The 16066-nt window shown below is 41.8% G+C and overlaps 2 protein-coding genes across 4 annotated transcripts; both read right to left on the bottom strand.

The window, feature by feature from the left end:
• Positions 1-2452: 2452 nt before the first annotated feature.
• LOC116847686 (tripartite motif-containing protein 2-like) lies at positions 2453-11337 on the bottom strand. Of its 3 annotated transcripts, XM_032822972.1 has the most exons (13): positions 11024-11337; positions 9507-9700; positions 9162-9333; positions 7330-7492; positions 6984-7157; positions 6693-6896; positions 6341-6589; positions 6063-6249; positions 5259-5695; positions 4889-5071; positions 4707-4814; positions 4412-4550; positions 2453-4150 (listed from the first exon to the last, which is right to left on the bottom strand). In XM_032822972.1, the coding sequence occupies exons 3-13, from the start codon at positions 9182-9184 to the stop codon at positions 3912-3914; spliced, it is 2106 nt and encodes a 701-aa protein (XP_032678863.1). In that variant the 5' UTR covers positions 9185-9333; positions 9507-9700; positions 11024-11337; the 3' UTR covers positions 2453-3911. The 3 variants fall into 3 exon arrangements, with proteins under 3 accessions (XP_032678863.1, XP_032678846.1, XP_032678854.1); XM_032822955.1 differs by lacking the exons at positions 9162-9333; positions 11024-11337 and adding an exon at positions 10672-10818; XM_032822963.1 differs by lacking the exons at positions 9162-9333; positions 9507-9700; positions 11024-11337 and adding an exon at positions 7913-8802.
• Positions 11338-13091: 1754 nt separating this feature from the next.
• On the bottom strand, positions 13092-15683 carry LOC116847741 (chymotrypsin-2-like). The gene is made up of 6 exons (XM_032823058.1): positions 15463-15683; positions 15051-15367; positions 14609-14768; positions 14041-14290; positions 13694-13831; positions 13092-13498 (listed from the first exon to the last, which is right to left on the bottom strand). The coding sequence occupies exons 2-6, from the start codon at positions 15100-15102 to the stop codon at positions 13358-13360; spliced, it is 741 nt and encodes a 246-aa protein (XP_032678949.1). The 5' UTR covers positions 15103-15367; positions 15463-15683; the 3' UTR covers positions 13092-13357.
• Positions 15684-16066: the final 383 nt, after the last annotated feature.

Genomic DNA, 16066 nt, shown 5'->3' with positions numbered 1-16066 from the left:
TTCTTTTGCGAAATTGTTATTCGTTTCTCGCTAAATGACTCCTAGTTTGTGGAAATTTGGATCAGCCTGATCAGAAACATAAGATGTTTAAACGCTTAATACGATTGTACAAAAATGTTATGAAATTATGAAGAATATATCATGCATATGATAATTATCAGTCAATCACGCCAAGTTTATGACAGGCGTAACTTGTTCGACTTCTAAGAACAAGAAATATGAATTCAAATCATGAAGTTAGATGACCCGTGACGTGAAACCCGTTTCGCGGAATTTTGAAGTCAAATTCCTCGCATGCAAATAGCTTACGCAATATCCGCACAACAAACTTCGTGATCTCACTATTCGCAAAGTCGCTCTCGCATTCATGTAAGCGCAATCGCGCGATCCAGTGCATACAATGGCACGTAATTAAATCGTAAGCTTAAGAAATAAAATATCTATCACGTACGTATACTAAACTGAGTAAATTGTGCTTTTCTCTCTTGTCAATGCCACCTATCAATGCTGACGACCGACGGGGTGACACAGCGGAATGTCACGTACCTGCCGCATTACTAAAGAATAGCACACTTTTATTCTCGATGAATCAAGCTTATATACGTTTATTTACAATATATTTTATGTTACAGCGTGTAGTCATGGGAGATACACAGAAAAGTATTACAGCTACATTATATATAATATAATATAAAATGACGTATGACTAGATTAAATAATATCAAGAAATACAAACAAGGAATATCAGTCTGAATTTGGATGGTGTTGATGGATGGCTGAATTATTTTTCTACAGAAGAGAGAAAGAAAATGCGAATACCGAGCAAGTTTCGTACGATTACCCACGAAGTCTCGATTTACTCGAGAAACACAAAGTCAAGCTTAGCTTTTAGAACCTGTCAGACTTTAAGGTCCGGTTGCACCGAGCAGTAAGTTGACTAACAGTTAAATCGTATGTCTGATTTTGTTTGTTTTGAAAGAAAAACACTTCCACTTTTTAATCTTGCCACTGGTGCAACCGGGTCTAAACGGAACATTCACCGCCTTTACGTTGCAACCGATTCGCGACTCTATATGATGATGACTCTGCGCGAACGACACGTTGAACAACTAATGGAATCCAGAAGATTCCCGGGCGCACATCCTCCTGTCGTTTCGTAATTAACACGGATCGTTCGCGACGGACTCTGCGAAATCAGTCGTGGACCTGCTTCCATCATGAGCGACCTGTGTCGTGCGCTTTCCTTTCGACCACCTTGACCGTCACGTAACGCGATCAACTCATATTTTCCTCGGACTTACAACACTCGCGTACTCGGCCGACGACTTCGCTTGCCCGCTTCATCGCGTGTTCGTGCCGAAAAGCACGATCCTGAAATCTTCAAGGAGATACAGACACGATTCGCGTACAATCGTCGTGGCGGCCAAAGTGTTGAAAGCGCACGTGAATCGCGGTCTGAAGAAAAGAAAGCTATATAATCAATTGTCACAATAGATAAACCGTATCTTCTCAATAAAGGCACTGTCATGCTTTTCGCGCTAAGGACTAACGTGATAATGCGTTTCGTAGTGACTCGTCGTGTTTCGTACATGCATACAAGCGATATGCAGCGTAGCCTACGATAGATCACTCTGCGAAGCAGTTCGTGAGGAATGTTGTATCCGCGATACAGTCTAAAAAGAGAAGGAAAACGGAGAGAGTTACTACTGGGGGACACTGCGATGATACAGATTGCAGAACTCATTGTTGTCCATCTTGCGTCTCAACTTGAACCTCGTGTGTATCCTACAGACGATTTTTCTAACATGTTTTTCATCAGCACAGGGATGTCTCTCTCTTTCGTCAACATTGAGACGACTGTGACTCTATGAAATATAACTGTACAATCTACGTAAAAAAATAAGATAATGGCATAAATATCGAGGTTGCGATTATGTGCATAAAGATTGATGGTTGCGCGAATATGTATAAATATTACACGAGAGAGAGAACCTCTCGCTGAAAACGAAACAGAGGAGCCATTAATACACGTGTGTAAGTTTATCACTTTCGGTCGAGCAATAAGTATCAAAGAATAAGTAGATATGCATCATGATGATATCATTAACACTTTTCATGATTACAACCATAGTCTTTAGACGGCCGTTAAATACCTGCGGATGTATGAGGAAGTGATTGCGCGATACGGTAAATCCTGTTTGCTAGTATATTCGTGCCAGTCCTTCGTGTGATTTATTCAGTAACTTAAGCCGAATAATGTACATCATAAAACATGTCTCTCAACAATGAAATCACGTGCACGATAAAATTTACAAAAATTGGGGTATCGCGTCGTCGTCGTCGTGATAAACAGCGAGCGATTCGATCGCGACGAATGATTCTGCATAGGCCTCCTGAGAAGTGCATTTTGTTGCCATTATTGAGAATCATGTTTTACAGACAATTTCGAAGATACTTGTGTAAAGAAACCATGTTGCCAATTTTATAGAGATTTATGATAATACTGAAAAAATATATGTACAATTCTTAATATACTTTCTAGTTATCTTACACTAAGTGTATAATTTACGCTTTGCTTAATTAAAAAATCACGTAGTGCCAAAGTTGAGTAACTTAAATTTCATGTCTGTTAGGAAAACGAAAAATCTCCTGCGAGTTGTAAATACCTCAAGATTCGTGAGACGAAAAGAAAAGAAAATAGAAAAAGTGAGGTCAAATAAAAAGCAGATAACGAGAAACTCAGTTCTTTTCAATTGCACTGAATAAATCGACAGATATGAAATCGAATGCGTGAAACAGCAGAATAGAACGAATTTAATGAGTGTGGACAGAAATGTTAAAAAATACAGAAAGTTCCAAATTTGATAAAACGTCCGTATGATCTCAAGATTATGGTATTTTAGGTGATTTATTTACATGTGATTGATTTTATATTACGTGACGTATTTTATCGTGACTATGGTGTAAATGAACATGGAACGGCAGTGTGTATATGCGTACAACTTCTATATAGTAACAGTACATAGCCGCGAACAGTGATTCGACGCCTCCTTGTTTAATTTGATCGAGCTAATTAAAAAAAATTTTATCTGAGATAAGACAAGAGAGACCAGCTTGTTTAATTCTATTTCTTTAATTGAACTGTTCATATTCCATCGGACGAACGTTTGCTCGTGCGGATTTCAACCCAATCTTATCTTCAAAGTCTGTGCTTTTGCGAACCAAAAACAATGAACAGATCTTTGGATATCAATAGAAATTAAATGAATTCAATAACGAAAGATCGAAAATAACGAAAGTCTCTTATAAAATTTGACAAAACTAGGAGGGAGCGAATCTCTCGTTGTCCGCGGTATATTATTATTAGTCAGCGACAAAACAGAGTTGTTTTACGCATTAAAACGATTAAATATTAATCGCGCGATGACTTAAACGGTTATAAAATATTAAAGTATACGTACAGTAAGTACTGAGCATTCCGGATGACTCTGTTTTGTATGCGCGGTAAAACAGTTGTATATTCATAATGTATCTACGCGAGGAACGAGAGAGAAAGTGAGGTTGAACACAAAAAGTTGAAACAAAATTTTAGAAATAATAAAGGCGAAGCGTAAATCGTAATACAACAGCAATGCAGCAATATATATTGCCTAATGAAAATTCACATTTCCTCTTTGTTATTATTATTTCGCCCCACACTTTTCCTGCTGCATAATTTATAAACTATATATAAAAATTTATAAAAAACAGGCATTATATCCATCACAAAATACGCAACGTTACAGCTACAAGTTCCACAAAAGAAAATATGAATAAATAATTTTAAATTAGATTGACACATTTGGTATGTTCGCAATGGACTTTCTCCCCACTCGCGACCGAATTTTGATACTCGAACGAACGACTTTTCTTTACCAATACCTGTATTTCTTTATACAATCATTGCCCAGGTCCACCACTACTAGGTGATTGTTCGGTAGTATGGCTATGCCTGCAGGACGTCGTAATTTCGAGCTGTGAGAATCGATTTCGGTTAAGATATTTCCTCCACCTAGCTTCAATACTTGTATTATGCTACGACCCTTGTCCGTTCGGGTACCGAGTACCTTGCCGTCTGCATCTACGGCTATTCCTCCGTAAATGCCTTTTCCTGTCGCACACATAAATCAATATATAAACACTATATAAATCAATATATAAACACTATATAAATCTATATAAACACTATATATATAAACACTAAATAAATTAATATATAAACACTAAATAAATTAATATATAAACACTAAATAAATTAATATATAAACACTAAATAAATTAATATATAAACACTAATATCTGTAGTTTGACTGCAGATTTAGCACTGTATTTAACTAAATAACCCTCCAACTCTTGTTCTGATGAAACTTACCCTTTCCCTCAGAATATATTTCTTCAGAGAAATCTCCTTTCGCAGAAAACACCTGAATTCTGCTGTCGGCAACTAAAATCTCACCGTCAGGGCCAACAGTGACGGAACTGATCAGCTTAAACGTGCCTCTCTTACCGACCTGTTCAAGTTTCATACGAGGGATTATTGTACGATTATTGTCACATACTTAAAATATTCATATAAAAAAATCTGAGGAATCTGAGAGATCCTATAAAGATTCGGGATACTCAGTATAAATACTATATATAAATTAATATAAAACATTAATATTTACCTGAAATAGTATCTTGCCGTCTGAGTCAAATACAAACACACAACTTTGGCCATTGTCAGCGACGAGTATATGTCCGTAACTCTTGTCCACTGCAATGTCTATCGGTTCCTGAAAGCAGACAGTGTCTCATGATTAATAACTGCTTCTGTCATTTTCTGTAAAGAACAGTACAAGTTACTAACTTGAAACGCGTTATGCGAAAAGGATCGAATTGTGTCACCTAACGAAGTCATCTCCGTAATCGTTCGCGTTCGCCAGTTAACGACTACGAGACCCTGCTGAGAAATACATATTCCCGTGCAACTACGGCCCTCCAAGCCTTCATTGTTGATGTGTCTTTGAAACTCTAGATCACAATTGAGTACCTGAAACAATAAAAACAAAATTCTTGAATTAGGAAAAATGATTTCACCGTATAAAAGCAAAGATACATATTTTTATTACAATTTAACTATTTTAGTTCTTGGAAAGAAATGTCACAGTACACACAATAATTTATCTCAATAATTATCAATAATTAATACGCCAACTACTATATTGTCGCAAACTCACCTTGATGCGAGAATTTCCAGTATCCAAAATATAGATCATCCCTTCGTCATCCACTGCGACCGAGACTGGTTGATGGAATTCGTCCTTCCCATTGCCGCGTCTCCCGTATATCTTGATCGGCTCATTATGTTCGGTCGCGTCGAAGAATAACGGATAATCTTTTATAGGACGTTCAAAGACCGACACCTTCAAGACGTATCGGCTCGCGATCGGCGGACGGAAGTAAATCTCATAAGTTCCGTTCTCCAGATCCTTCACCTCAGTCTCGATGGGAGCGCTTTGATTTTCCACGTGGATGTTATCTGTGAGCGTCAGCTCGGCGCCGATAAGATCACCGCCTACATTCCGCGGATGGCCATGATAATCCACCGTTTCGACTATGACGGTCGCTTGTAGCTTCACTATCGCCAGATCCTTCATCCTGGCTCGACATAAACCTGACGCAGGGTATGAAAATACGTATAAAAAATACGTCGCATCGCTCTCGCGATATCTGATCCGTTGCTGTAGGCATTAGATTATCATTACAGAAGTAAATTGAAACGCAGCACGTTCCCGCATTCTATCGCTGGTATTGGGAGTAGTAGTCATTCCTGATATTAATCGATGACTCTGTCTACATTGTGCAACTTCTCATTTCTGATGTCATAACTCAATACAATGACAGCGACGGATCAGATGACTTAATCTTCAATGTTATCGTTTCACGTAGCGTAATCGGTTTGTTGAGACAATATCAACAAATAATTGATGAACGAGTGACCTAAAGCGTGTATTTTACTACACTATCAATCCTTATGGTACCTGGTAATGTTGTACTAGAACGTACTCGTCCTAAGTTAGTCAGTGCTTGCTCTAACTGCGAGAGAGCGTCGTTATGATTGAATTCGACCGTGATAAAGGCATTCTCCTTGGGCTCGCTGAGGGCGGTCGCCGCGTCGAGCTGATCGGACAGGCTGTTAATACGTTGGGTAATATTCCGGACCTCGACCTTAAAGATCGGATATCCCATTGTGAAAGGCGACGAGGGAAGCAATACTATGTACATCTATGATCCCTTCTTCTATATTATTACCCTTTACCTGATATTGCAGTCCTTCGCATTCTCTCTCCACCTTGCTCTTCTCCGCCTCGATAAGGGAGTGCTGCTCCTCAAGCACGTGTTTCTTGTCGCGTGCAGCAGCGGTCACAGCAGCCTGCAGCTCTGACCGGCGTCTCTCTATCTTGGCGATGATCTCTGCGAACTCCGTGTCCACTGCGTTCAGACATCTCTCCGTGGAGGCTTCCAAACGCTGCAGCTCCGTGCTCACGGAATCTTGTGCCTGTGTTAACTAAACGGCGCAACTCTTGACTCATTAAAGATTGAGCAATGTCTGATGCTATGATCACCGATAGTGATTCCTCGCCGTTCGGTTAAAAAGAACTAATTTTCACCTTTGATATACACTCGTTGGCTTTATAAAGCAGTATCTCGGACATTCGTTTGATCGCGATGCTGAACGGGATAATAGTGTGTTCCGTGCATCCAGGTGATGTCCCCGCGTGAGTCCCGCCCGTGCATACCGTACAAAATACCGTGTCGCAAGTTTCGCAAAATAATAATTCCTGATTTATATGAACTGAACACTTTGGAATGACCTGTAATGAAGAGTAGGAAATAGTGGCAATATTAGAAATTTTATTCAAATGAGAACCTATTTCTCTTTACGTTTTGTTTATCCATACCTCTCGTCTTTGTCGGGACATGAGGTCCAGAAGTTGGTTCACGAGAAAACTCGGCGGCAGCGCGGATACTCCTCCGCGGGGGATTGTTATTAATTCTCTACAAATAGGACATCTGAACGCCCCTGTTTCTCGTGTTTGAGATGCAGCAATTCTTGTCAGACAATGCAGACATACCTGCAACATGAACACAGATATGAGATCAATAAGATATATATAAGATTATAAGATTAATAAACTTCATTTTGTTCTCAATAAGATATGATGAATCTATAAAGTACATATATAATTTTTATCAAAACCCTCATATGACACATAGTTTACTACTTTATACTTGTATAAACTGTACCGTGTGTGAACATGGTAACAATTTAGGTGTATGTTCACTGCCATCGTAAACACAGAGACAGGTGCCACATGTTAGAAAACTCTCATTGAAATCTTCATAATTTATGCTGACTGTCTCCACGAGCATTGAACTCATGCTGACCATCCTCTCCCCAAGCCGCGTCCTACAAGAAAGAAAAACTTGTCAGTAAAGATCAACATCAACCAGACAGAAGAATATTAAGAAATAATGCTAAACAGACCTAACATATTCATATGAGAAAAAAACATTATATAAATTAAAGTATATAAGATTAAAAATAAACATACAAATTTGTTAAGCACATTATTTGCTTTAATTTTACAAATCATACATCTGTATATTTCTTTATTTATATACATAAATTTATAAATTTTAAATATTTGTTATATTTTTAAATATGCTGTATTAAATTTTAAACATATCTAAGATCACTCCATAATCTGCTATTTGAAAGTTTATTTGAATCATCATAAGTCGTATGAGAAAACTACACGCGCGTTATGCATAATAGGAAAAAAAAAACACTCAAACCGAGTGCATCCGCCGTAAAAGAAGCACTCACTGTATAGCCAGGCGCAAAGCCTCCATAATGGCTGTATCCTGGACGCCACTCTATCTATTTAACGCACGTTTTATCATCCGCGTGAATATGTACTCCAGCCTTATCGCGCGCTGCGGGGATGCTCCGCACAAGTCCCAAAGAAATCAAAGACCACAAAGTGCATCTTGCGTCGCTCTTTCTCTCTCTCTGTCTCGCGAGCGTCACCCCCGCGCTGTCGTCAAGCCGCAGAAGAAAAACGCAACGCCGTCACCGAATTGCGATAGACAACCCCGCGCTCCGACCGAATCGACACGACCTCGCCAGACAAGAAGAATCCTCGCTTAGAATCGCGCGTCCAGGTCGCGCGAAGCGTCTTCCACGCTAACGTCCGCGCATCTCCCAGCGGGTATAAATCTCCCAGCGTATAAATAAATGCAGCCGCGCCGCCGGGATGCACGGGTAATGCACAGCCGGAGGATCCGCAAGTCCGGTCGCCCTTTGTTCTACCGTCGCTGCTGCTCCTCCTCCTCCTCCTCACGGTCCATTGTTCGGGCGCGCGCGAAAGAGTGATCTATTAGCCCACACACCGCGTTCAATTCTACCGACCGCATCACCGATTAATTTAACGACGTTGCCCTCATCTAGCCGAGTCCGATTTTCCCGGCAGCGGGACGCTTCGCGCGGTCGAAGACGGGACCGAGGGGTACGACTCTATTAGGAAGACTAGGAAGACGATGACGGTCAAGAACGTTAGCGCAGATCGCGGGGTCGACGACGACGGCGTCGAATCTCGACGCGGCGCATTTTTCTAAACGGAACACCACGACGCGGCGGCGACGGGCCGCATCAGCTGCGGAGCGCGACTCGCATTCACGTACATACAGCTGAGCTGCTGCGCGTGGCTGCGCGCACGTTCGTCGCCCGCGGCTGCAGCCGGCGCCAACGACAGTGACGTAGTGTGCGTGGGTGTCGCGTTACTTCGGAATTTCTTTCGGAGCATCCCCCGGCTCTTCGTGGCGAGCGCGCAGATCCTCTGCGGGGATCGGGAGTTATCTCGGTTTCGTCACGACCTTCTGCCTTACATTTCGAAGCCGCGGGAAGTTTCGTCACGAGTGATCTCGATGTTCTCGTTTTAATTGGGATTTAATTCAGTACTGTACGCTCCTGAAAATTAGTTGCGATGCCGCGGCGCCAGCTGCGCGAGACTCGCGCCGGAGAGAACGCGAGGGAAAGAGAGAGAGAGAGAGAAAGAGAGAGACGGGCTACGCACCGTGAATGCAAAAGCAACGGCATAAAGAAATACGCGTATTGCAGATCCGCGAATTCTCCACTGCGTAGTCCCGAGAGGTGCAGCGACCAGCGTGTTTGCGCTTAACTTGTAATCAGCATGTGTGCACATGTAGAGTCGTGCGCAAAAAGTCTCTGAAGTCCAGTATGTTTGACTAGATTATTAATTAAGGTGAAGTCGCTCATAAAATAGAAACGAGAGAGTATAAATATGAATCGATATATAGAGACGTGTATAAATTTTCTAATAATCAGACCGTGTTTGTAAGAATCTTGCAAATGAAAGCTGCAAGAGAATAAAGATAAAATGTAAATATGAGAAACTCACATAAAAGGGCAGCAGCTCATGAAGCTTCCTTTGATAATAGCAGATCTCCGATTACTTCTAAACGCACGGTCCGAGTTCTTGCTAGCCAAGAATGATTTTACATAGTCATATTTCCATTCATTTGTTCTGCTGCATCCACGAACAAAGTTGAGAATGCAGCAATCCCTTGATTTTCCAATAATTGCACCAGTCACCTGAACAAAATAGAATTTATGTCGGCATTTGCCATGCAAAAAGAAGAATTTTATTTCATAGACTCGCACAAAACATACATAAAATTGTGTGATTATATATAAGAGAATTTTTAAGTATTAAGTTTTTGTACGTCCAAAATCAATTGCCGGATTAATTAGATAGATACATTGTCCGTGTCGATTAATCACGCGACGTGTCCATGTTTTCATGTTTGACGCATCTTCGAAGCGCTTCCATAAATAATTTCACGAGAAACCCTTATCTTAATTGGGCTTTTATCGTTTCATAACGGGTCGTCAAACTGCTAATGTGTGACGACGCGCGTAGGTTTTCGCGTGGAAACTTTCGCGACTCGGACTTGACCAAATACGTTTATTATTTTATACACAAAAAGATCTCTCCTGGAGTTTCCACCTGAGGTCGATACCGCGCACAATTCGAGCACACGTATGCGCGCACGTTCACGTGCGGGAGAGGGACGTAAACACAAGTCATGGAAGCAACGTAAACACAGGAACAGACCGTCATGTCGCGAAACCGAGAAACCGTATCAACGCGATATCAAAGCTTTGCGAGAGGCTCTATCTCGATGACACGTTAGTTCGCCGGTGCATTAACCCCTCTGGTCTGTGCCGGAGCTGATAAACAATGCGAGTATGAATGTTCTCACGAGCGAAACACCTGACGCGCTCTCGTACTTTATCTGCGAATCTCCGTACGAATTACGCGTTTTTCAAACACGCGCATGCGACAATAGGCGAGTTTCTTAATTCATCAATGGATCCATCGCATGATGCGTAAATACAGCGAAACATTGCATTTGCGCATCATGCGATGGATCCATCAATAAATTAAAAAACTCGACCAATGTCGAAGTGTGTTGTTATTACTAATGATAACGCGCGAACTTCCGTGCTCCCAACGATGAGAAAGAGAGAGAGATAGATAGAAGTAAAAAGATAGATCGAACTCCTGCGTTCTTCGATTTTGCAGCTTCCTCGTTACCGCAACGTTCATTCACTTCGCACACGAACTTCGGGAAATATCTTCCCGCGAATACTTCGCCGAGATCCTCGCAGTTTCGCGCGTATTCTCCGCACATCTGAACACGAATTCCATCCGTCGAGGAAGCGAGAGACGGACGGAAAGAGAGCGCATCACCTTTCATGAGAATCGCACTCGACCAGAGTCACGATGCAAAGGCACAAAAGCAAACGAACAGCGGCCGGCCGGCTGGTCGCTCGATCGTGGCAAAACACTCGACGAGTTTCCGCGAATCCGTCGGAAAGACGCCGGGAGCGCAAGTACGCGAGGATACTCACTGGATCCTGAGAACGTCGTTTCCGTGTTTACGACGTCACACATCACACGCGACTCAAGATCGAAGCGCCGAAGTTTCACAGGAGTCGTCGTTCCGTTCGAGACATGATTGCGATCACTCAATGGATCCTCTTAGTTATCCGCCTCAGGATGGCACAAGGACAAGGATATCGATCTCCCGGGCTGCAGCAGGTGTCACGGCACCAGCTGTCGTCGTTCGCACTGCGAGGCGGCGACCACGACGATCCAGTTGACAACGGCGATGACGACGACGACGACCACGACGACGACGACGAGAGGGAGAGAGATAATGAAAGAGAGAACGTGTATGTTAGTCTTCGCGCAGCGAAGCGGGGATGAAAACACACCCTCGGGAGTGCGAGTCGCGCGCACGCGCGCGTCGCGCGATTTGGGTCACGCGGCGCGCGTTGCCGCCGCGACGCAGCGAAACATGCAATTTCCCCGACTCGACCGGGACGACGACACGACGGTGCCTCGCATCCGTAGCGCGCACGATTCGGGTCGGCCACGGTGCACGTGAACGTTGACCTCTTCCATCATCTAATACTCGCGCGCGAGACAGTCAGCCTTGGCAAACCGGAATATCATCATCTTCAAGTCACTTGGAAACGATGCCGTATTTTAATAAAGTTTCCTAATAAAATATAACTCATCTGATCTGTCGCCAATTTTAACTGGCGCAAGTAACGGCGCTCAAGGGTGCTCGCTCGCGCGCGAGAGTCGACCTCGGCGAACGGAGATATCATAATCTCCAAGTTATTTAGAGATGATGATGTATTAATAAAGTTTCCTAACAAGATATAGCTCTTTTGATCTGTCACCAATTTTCATTAATTACAAGTAACAGCACTCGAGATCTCAAGGGTGCTCGCTCGCGCGCGAGCGAGAGTCGACCTCGGCGAATTGGGATATCATAGTCTCCAAGTTACCTGGAGTTGATGCCGTGTTAATGAAGTTTCCTAATAAGATATAACTTGTCTGATTTGTCGCCAATGTTAGTTGATTTTACAGCGCTCGAGATCTCGAAGAGACTTGCCTAGAGCTTCTTCAACCCTCGAAGAGAGACTCCACGGCGAGCGAACCTCTTTCGAATTTCGGGAACGGACATGGACGTTTCTGAAGCGGATCATCGGGTAACTCCAGAAGAAGAGCGGCATCGGCGATCATCGATGACGGTGCCCGATCAAAGCCTGATGATCCGTATCCTCGGCTTAGAACCCTCGAAGACGTAGCGAGTCCGGCCGCGCATCAATCCTCTCTACTATTAATCGCTTGGTCCTCGCGTTGCACGATCGTTGATTCTACATCGATCGTGCCCACGTTTTTTTCTTATTTCCCTCTCGGCGCGCTATTTTTCGCGCGCGAAATCCACCACCTGCTGTCCGGCGGCAGCTACGACGTGCTGCGACGTTCTAACCCTTGAAGCAACGTTGAATGCACTCGAACGCGAGCATGCGCCGCTCAAAGTGGGTCATTAGGAGCTTGACCGAAATCTTCGGCCAAGATTTCGCGCTAGTTCCTTAAATTCGCCGATCGTTAATCGGTGAGATCACGGCGCATGACTTGTTCGTCGTGGCCGCGCTGGCCAGTGTTTTTTCTTTTTTCCCAAATATGCCAATCTTTTTTAGACTTCGTCTCGCGATTCTATTAATTTGTCAGGTGCAGCACTGTCTACCTAAAACGAAGACTGTGATACAAATAGACATATACGCTGCGGACGTACAAAGCGTTGCATCTTTATTCACCTCCATTCTTCAGTTCGCCGCGGTGCAACTTAACGTCTGGCGTTGTTGAAATTATGCTAATGCCAATTACGCGCAATTGAAAAATATCCAGTTAATGTAGATCGCGTTACCGGCTGTCGCTTGAGTCGCGATAAAACATGCGCCGTACTTTAACTCGCACGTCCTTATGTTTTTTTTGCGCATTCGCATTGCCTCCCTTGATGCGAGGATTAATTAAAAGAGATAGCAATTACATATTTGTGCTATACTCGTGTGGGAAAACTTGAGACCATGTTATTTGGGTACAAAAGGTCATCATGCGCACTGAAAACGGTGAATATTTATTGCTACTTTTCCGTAGTGAAATAAGATAATCGTTAACTTCGTTATTCGGCAACCAATGCGCGCTTTTCGAAGAATAACGATTCTCCCGATCTTAAACTGTCAGTTTCCGCTGCCATAAAACAATTTATGGCAGCGCGATTGAAGGTTTGGTTTATCCGTGCGGGACGTTGGTAAAAACTGAGTCCTCGGCATGATATACATTCATTGTCAGTCCGAAGATCCTGCGATTTCTTGTTAATAGCTTGCTTATTTGACATGCGTATTGATCCAATTTATGTAGGAGAAGACTCGCGTGAATACGTCCGGTTGTCCTTTAGCGCAGGGTATTCCCCAAGACACTACTCCGATCTGCTCACCATCGGCCACCAAAGGACCACCAGAGTCACCCTGCGCACACGTATCCGAATAATGCGTTAATTCCAATCTGACGTTGCAAATATTGTATTATAAATTCGATGATTTCATGAACCATCAATTTTTTCTTCACACAAATTCTTTTCGATATTTGATTTTCGGATAAATTAAATTACTCCACACGGCGAAAAGAACTACTTTTATACTCGGTCGAGCTGAAACACTCACGTGACACGCTCCCTCGCCCTTTTTGTTGAGTGTGCAGATATTATTGTTGGTGACGCGAAAGCTGGTGCTCAAACAATCCTTTTGATCAATCACTGTCAGCTCGAGATGCTGCAGTTCGTTTGGTGTTTCGCCCGGATACTGCAACGATCCACATCAAATAATTAAAAGGGAATCAAATAATCATGATATTCTTTAGAAAAACTCTTTTCGAGTAAAAGAAAAAAGTAATCAGAGCCGAGCGACATAGTGAATTCATTAATTTTGAAGAACACAATAAACTTTTTGCACTTCATATATCGACCCAGAATGATTAATTACCTTTAAATTAATTAATTGTAAGTACTTACATCAGTCGTGCCCCATCCGGACAGCATCGCCGGATAATTCGATTTGTTGAAGTTATGGGTGGGCAGAGCGATTTTCTGTATATTATCTCCAAAGACAATATTCTTGTTAAGTTGGACTAATCCGATGTCGTTCCAAATGAGGGTGGAACTATATAAAGGATGTATTATTCTCTTCACTGAATTGTACACGTCGCCACCTTTGTCCAAAGTGGTTGAGCCCAGCACGACGGTGATGGCCGTGTCGTTTAAACTGTTAAATATATATTATAAAAACGTTATATATATAGAGAAGTTATTAAACATAATATCAATTTTACGATTGCTCAAATTTTCACTGTAGCAAGTCCTATAAAAGAAACAAATTTATTTAATATTCCTTGACAACATATGCGTTTTATTGTATCTGTAGTAGCAAAAGGAACTCTCCGCTTACATTTATTACAAAATTATAGTAAAAATTCAAGCGCTTAAAATCGATTCTTATTTTTTTGCGTGATTTTCCGAAGTTAATTCTCGCTTGAGTTTGACAAAATTCAAAGTAACATTCACATTTTAGAGAAATACTTACCCGACCAAACAATGGGAAGCTGTAAGGATCCATTGATCGCCTATGATGGAACCGCCGCAAAAATGTCGATTACGTACACGAAGGGACGCTTGATAAGGGAATTGTCCTTCACTAGCCGCACTACCGCCTACGATTTTTGGGTTTTGATCGGGCGTCTCGGCTGTTCAATTATAGAAGCATATTATAACAACTTGTCGCTTACATAGAATATGTAGAACTGTTTTTATTGTGTAATTCGAAGTTGATTTTATCAGTAATGTCGCGGGAAATCGATATTTTGCTTTATATATTTTAACACTTATTTTTTAACATTATATATTTTAACGCTCTCTAGTAACTCAGTAAACTTTAACATAAAATCCCGTCAAAGTTCTTTAAAAATGTAACAATACGAATAAGATCAGAAAAAAACTCAGATATTTAACATATTTTACATTTTTACCTGATAATCCATGTATAGCAATTACGCCGAAGATATAGACTACTGATAACATGTTTTTTTTTTTAGCAAAATAACGAAATTAATTGAAAAACAAAACCTCTCGTTCTTGCTTGGTCTCAGGTCCAAAAGTTTAATGCCAATTGAAACGATGGTTCGTCCAGTGTCGGTCTTTATATACCGGCAAATGTGCTTCACGAAGCAATTAGGTAAATGTCGTATATTTAAATTTAGGTCAGATACTGTCCATGAAAAGAAAATATATTGACTCCGATGTATCTCACGTACGACGCGATACGTAGAGGGTGATATGTCAGTACCTGCGGAAATATATGACCGGATGGTTACTATCAAGTTGTGAAAAAAAGCGTGTCATTAAAATGTTACCAATGGAGATTAAATCCGGTGTTCTTACCTTGATAAAGAAGAAGTCAGTGTCCTTTGGCGAGTATTAAATGTCGAATATTCCATGTAATATCATGTGTACAAATCAAATTTTTTTTTCAAAAGTTCCTTAGATCAATTTGGTGCTGCGTGAATACTTGAAATGATCAAATGCGCAACGTAAGAGAACATAGACGTTACAAAATTCGTACGAAATACATTGACAAAACGAAAAAACTGGAAAACCTGTAATAAAGAATGTAATATAATGGAGACTTAGGATATTGCCATTACTTCGTATCGCGAAATTGTGGAAAACGAGATGCACGTTATCACACGATTTTGCGTTTCGCACAGTCGCATCGCTCGCACGGCTATTTGATTTCACGGTAAACGATATGCGACATAGCGGGTATTTACAAAAATTTACTGCAGCTTCGTAATAGTTTTCATGCCTCTCAGCTGCGTTCGCCGAGTGGCTCGATAGCGAGCTCGTTTTCGGTTTATGCGTTTCGCCTGTGAAAATTTCAGTGGATCGATTAACACAGTTGGCGAAATTAATTGGGTTAATTAAAATTAGTTGGAAAACTCATCGGAAAATTGATAAGACATCTCTCACTCCCGTACGTTTTCAA

Source organism: Odontomachus brunneus, unplaced genomic scaffold, assembly GCF_010583005.1.
Source record: "Odontomachus brunneus isolate Ranch 3 - 2012 unplaced genomic scaffold, Obru_v1 Obru_scaffold_004, whole genome shotgun sequence".
NCBI lineage: Eukaryota > Metazoa > Arthropoda > Insecta > Hymenoptera > Formicidae > Odontomachus > Odontomachus brunneus.
This window is presented reverse-complemented; position numbering and strand designations above follow the sequence as displayed.

Coding starts and splice junctions, on each gene's coding strand:
- LOC116847686 (XM_032822955.1), bottom strand. CDS start 10,803: ATGTGCGGAGAATACGCGCGAAACTGCGAGGATCTCGGCGAAGTATTC. Junction 6,250..6,340: donor GCGAAGGACTGCAATATCAG/GTAAAGGGTAAT, acceptor CCGATCTTTAAG/GTCGAGGTCCGGAATATTAC. Junction 4,815..4,888: donor TTTCGCATAACGCGTTTCAA/GTTAGTAACTTG, acceptor GTCTGCTTTCAG/GAACCGATAGACATTGCAGT.
- LOC116847741 (XM_032823058.1), bottom strand. CDS start 15,102: ATGTTATCAGTAGTCTATATCTTCGGCGTAATTGCTATACATGGATTA. Junction 14,291..14,608: donor GCTTCCCATTGTTTGGTCGG/GTAAGTATTTCT, acceptor TATATTTAACAG/TTTAAACGACACGGCCATCA. Junction 13,832..14,040: donor CCGGATGGGGCACGACTGAT/GTAAGTACTTAC, acceptor GGATCGTTGCAG/TATCCGGGCGAAACACCAAA.